The sequence below is a fragment of the Glycine soja genome, chromosome 6 (genome assembly GCF_004193775.1).
Source record: "Glycine soja cultivar W05 chromosome 6, ASM419377v2, whole genome shotgun sequence".
NCBI classification, from domain to species: domain Eukaryota; kingdom Viridiplantae; phylum Streptophyta; class Magnoliopsida; order Fabales; family Fabaceae; genus Glycine; species Glycine soja.
The window spans coordinates 23,473,998-23,478,162 of NC_041007.1; the positions used below are offsets into that span (position 1 = coordinate 23,473,998).

Below are 4,165 nucleotides of genomic sequence, written 5' to 3' on the forward strand. Positions count from 1 at the left end.
GAAAAAATAAACTAGAAAGTAGGCAGTGGTAAAGGACAAAAGGAATATCCAACTTTGTGGTGGGCAATGAATATATGACAGAGAGAAGGGAGGAGTTACTGGTGAAAGATAAAGAATCATAGATAAACCAGAAGATACCATGTAGCTTGAAACTTCTTTTTAACTTCTTTTTTTAATTTTTTGTGGAGCTAAGCATAGTTAACACAACAATACAAAAATAAGGTTTCAAGGGTGAATAAGAGATGATGATCATGTCTCCTAAGGTTATATATAGCTTCTATATATCATTCCTTACAATTTTATTTTTGTATTTCTGGGCTTCATGCCCTCTAGTTTTTACTTAAAAACAAAATGAGATTGAGGTTTTAGAATTATCCAAACAAACAAGGAAATCAGAATTTGATTTACCAACTGATGAGAAAAACATGCCACAGTTGGATTGAAGTTCTCCAAACAGAAACACTATCCCCACTCTATTTTTCTTTTCTTCTCCTTGGCTGAAGAGGAGTTACTTATATATTCACAATTCACATCCTTACACCCAGAGACACAGTAGAAAGTCCTTATACAAATATAAACAAAATGGTTTTTCCAAAACTAGTTATTACCATTGTACTGATATTAGTCCTTTTCTTTTTCATCTATGAATCTGAGGGTGCATCTTATTCTTCTGGTTCATATAATGTTGGTCATGGTGCTGACATTAATACACCATATGATCATCAGAAAGTTAATCTATCAGTTTACTATGACAGTCTTTGCCAATCTTGTGCAACTTTCATTGTTAAGGATCTGCTGAATGTCTTCTACAACAATCTCATCAGCATTGTCAATCTTCAGCTAGTCCCTTGGGCCAATGCTTATGTCAATAATACCAACAATTCCATATCATGTCAGGTTTAATTTTATCTCTATATTATCTTTGCTATGCTACAAGGAATTACATTTTTCAAATCATTATTAAGATATTCATTATTCAGTGAGTAACGTGGATGAATTCTATGTCAGTGGCAAAATTGACTCAGATATCATCAATTTGGTGATAGTTAGCAGTTATTTATCACTTATCACTTATCACAGGCTCACTCCAAGGTCTCAGAGAATGAGGAAAATAAATTTATTTTAGTTTGAGTTATTCTGAGAAGAAAATATATTTTTTAAATCAGCAAATACTTGTATATATAGATATAAAAAATACAGAAAATGTCACCAGAAGTACCATTGTTTACAATAGACATAGTTTCAGCACCCACACTTGGCTTACAGGTTAATAGATATTAATATCTCAACTGATATAAATATATGTTAACCGCCAAGCAACACATTTTTTATTTTACTGCTGCTGAGAAGAAAACATAGGTACATGCATTAATGCATTTCTGGGAATATCCAGTAAAGTATTCCTAAAATGCTAGGACTAGGAGTTATGTTTGTCTTTAATATATTTCAGTTTCTTTAATTTAGTTTTTCTTAACTGTTCATTTGCTTTATAAATGGAGTTTGTTAATTATGACGTTTTCACTTGAATCAGGGAAAAGGGATTTAACTTTAACAATGTCTTGTAATTTCTGTTCACTGAATTATGCATTCAATGATTCTAACTTAACGTGATTCTTTAGAATCATGTTGATATACCAGTTAACGTGATCTTAGATATTTTTTTATATGTTTGATTCTACATTAAATAGTTGATTTGAGTAATAGTAATTTTAAGTAATTTTTACGTTGAATAAAAAATTATTTGATTTATCAATAACTTGTCATTATAATAAAAACATTAAAATATAAATCACATTACTTTCAAATCAATTTTAATCAAACTTAATTTACAAATTCAATTTTATTTATAATTAATTTTTCAACACTCGTCCAAATGCATGTCATTTTTATTGTTGCAGTTTCACCCCATTTCTGGACATGTCAAAGAATATGCAATCCTTGCATATTCGGTAATTGTAGAGAATACTTAATCATTGTTTATTCTCTTCATCAATTTCACTTCTTCTTTTTATAATAATATCCGAGGTTTATACAATTATTCACTATGTTCTTTGTATTCGGAAAAGAACTGAAAGAAATTTAATGTTTATCTTTATATTTGATTCATATTTACACACAACATGGCAGAATGGGCCAGATGAATGTGAGCTAAATTCACTGGAATCATGTGCCCTTAATCTTTGGCATAAAGTGGTAAGTATACTCTAAGTTGCCTTCTCTAGTTAACCAGAATACATTGAAATCAACCAAATCTCTGGTGGTAACTAATCATGCTTTCTATAATTTTAATTGATCTTAGATATGTACAATAATATTGTGATGCAGGACATACGTTATTATTTGATTAACTGCTTTGAGTATCTGGTAATTGGGGGGAAAAGCATGGAATGGGTGAACTGTTTAAGCCAGTTGGGTTTGCCTAAGGAGCCTATTATGAAGTGCTTCAACATGGGAAATGGGGCACAGGTTATTTTCCATTTATTTCACTTCATAGTTTAAAACTATGTAACAGAGAAATAGGACAATCCAACCATAAACAAGACTTAAAGTTAATTTTTCTTTTTTTAAAATTTTTTATAAATATGTTGGACTTTTTTACTGACATATGTAGCATTTTTACTAGGAATGAAATGGATAGGATCGAGCATAGATAAGGACTACGCTAGGAAAAATTTGTATCCGTTATCCACCCATTATCCGTTGGGTATTCTTTTAAAAAATACCTATGAATTTTTTTGATATCCACATATATCCATGGATATCCATATGGATACTTCAAATTTTATTCCATGACTCTGTTTTGTTTTGTTAAGTTGTAGGCAGTGATAGTTGATCATAATTATATCTCTTAATCATGACTACAATAGTATGTGAAAAATGATAAATGTTGTATTCAACTTTGCATAGCTACAAGCGTCGACAACTTAAAAAAGAGTCGGGTTTGCAAAACGTTTTCTATTTTCACTTTTACTTATAAAAATACCAATTTATTTCTTATTTTTAGAAGTTTGTATAAAAAAAATTTCAAAAAAAATTATTTTCATTATTTCTTATACAAATTTTTTGAAACAAAAAAATAAAGTGAAAATAAAGAGATGTTTTTGTAAATAAAAAGGAAAATAGAACATTTTCTCAAATCAAACAGTCTTTAAAGTATGCAGTGTTTGATTAGGTGTTTCTGAACCACTTTGTATCTATAGTCATGAAAAATAATTAATAACAGTTAATTATATGTCATGTAATTAGTGAATAATTTCTGTTTGTGTAAGACTGTTTAGTGGTATTTACATTGTATAAAATGAATTTTTATGCAGCTTGGAAAAACATATATTAATCAAACCGCACAACTTTACCCACCTCCTTCATTTTTGCCATGGGTGGTGGTGAACAATCAACCTGTTGGAAAAGTTAGTTCCTTTCTATTGTTTCTCATATATACTTTCTCAGTCACACATACTTCCACGTGTCATTATTATGATCTTTTGGTTATTGAGAATATACTCATCAATTTGTTTTAAAATTCAGGACTATGCAAATTTTGCACATTATGTTTGTAAGGCTTACAAAGGTGCTGCAGTTCCAGAGGTCTGCAATCCTCCTTCGAAATGAATGCTAGTGAGAAATAATTTCAACTATTCAATAATACCGAGTATGTTAGTCCAGCAAAAGGGTGCATAAATAAAATGGTACATTTATCAGAGTTAATAAGATTCCTTGTAGATCTCTTCAAAAAATAAGAATGAAAACAAAGCAAAATAATCAGACGCTATATTTTTCCATTATTAAACTTGCATTGTTATATGCATGTGTATTCCACATGCATTCTCACTCTATTCCCCCTCCCACTCCCCAACTTGAACAAGTTAGAAAACATGTTAAATAGTTAATTACTCGTACAAATGTAGTTTGTATTATGAAACCTGCGAATTCTGTTAATTATTGTTAAATGCATGTTTAATGTGTGCCTGATATATATTATGAAACCTGCAAATTCTGAAGGAATTGATGTTCATGACCTGTAAACCTACAAGTGTAGTTTATAAACACCTTTCTATCATAACCCACTTAGATGTTGTTTAAGGACAAAATCATGATGATTCACAAGAGTGAAAATGAACAGTACCTTACATGTGTAAATCAATGTGTAACGTGAGACATATCTAAC

The 4,165-nt window shown here is 30.1% G+C and overlaps 1 protein-coding gene across 2 annotated transcripts; it reads left to right on the forward strand.

Moving 5' to 3' along the window:
• The first annotated feature begins 286 nt into the window (after window positions 1–286).
• Window positions 287–3,951, forward strand: LOC114416720 (gamma-interferon-responsive lysosomal thiol protein-like). Of its 2 annotated transcripts, XM_028381699.1 has the most exons (5): window positions 287–897; window positions 2,128–2,193; window positions 2,326–2,466; window positions 3,315–3,407; window positions 3,526–3,951. In XM_028381699.1, the coding sequence occupies exons 1-5, from the start codon at window positions 583–585 to the stop codon at window positions 3,607–3,609; spliced, it is 699 nt and encodes a 232-aa protein (XP_028237500.1). In that variant the 5' UTR covers window positions 287–582; the 3' UTR covers window positions 3,610–3,951. The 2 variants fall into 2 exon arrangements, with proteins under 2 accessions (XP_028237500.1, XP_028237501.1); XM_028381700.1 differs by lacking the exon at window positions 2,128–2,193.
• Window positions 3,952–4,165: the final 214 nt, after the last annotated feature.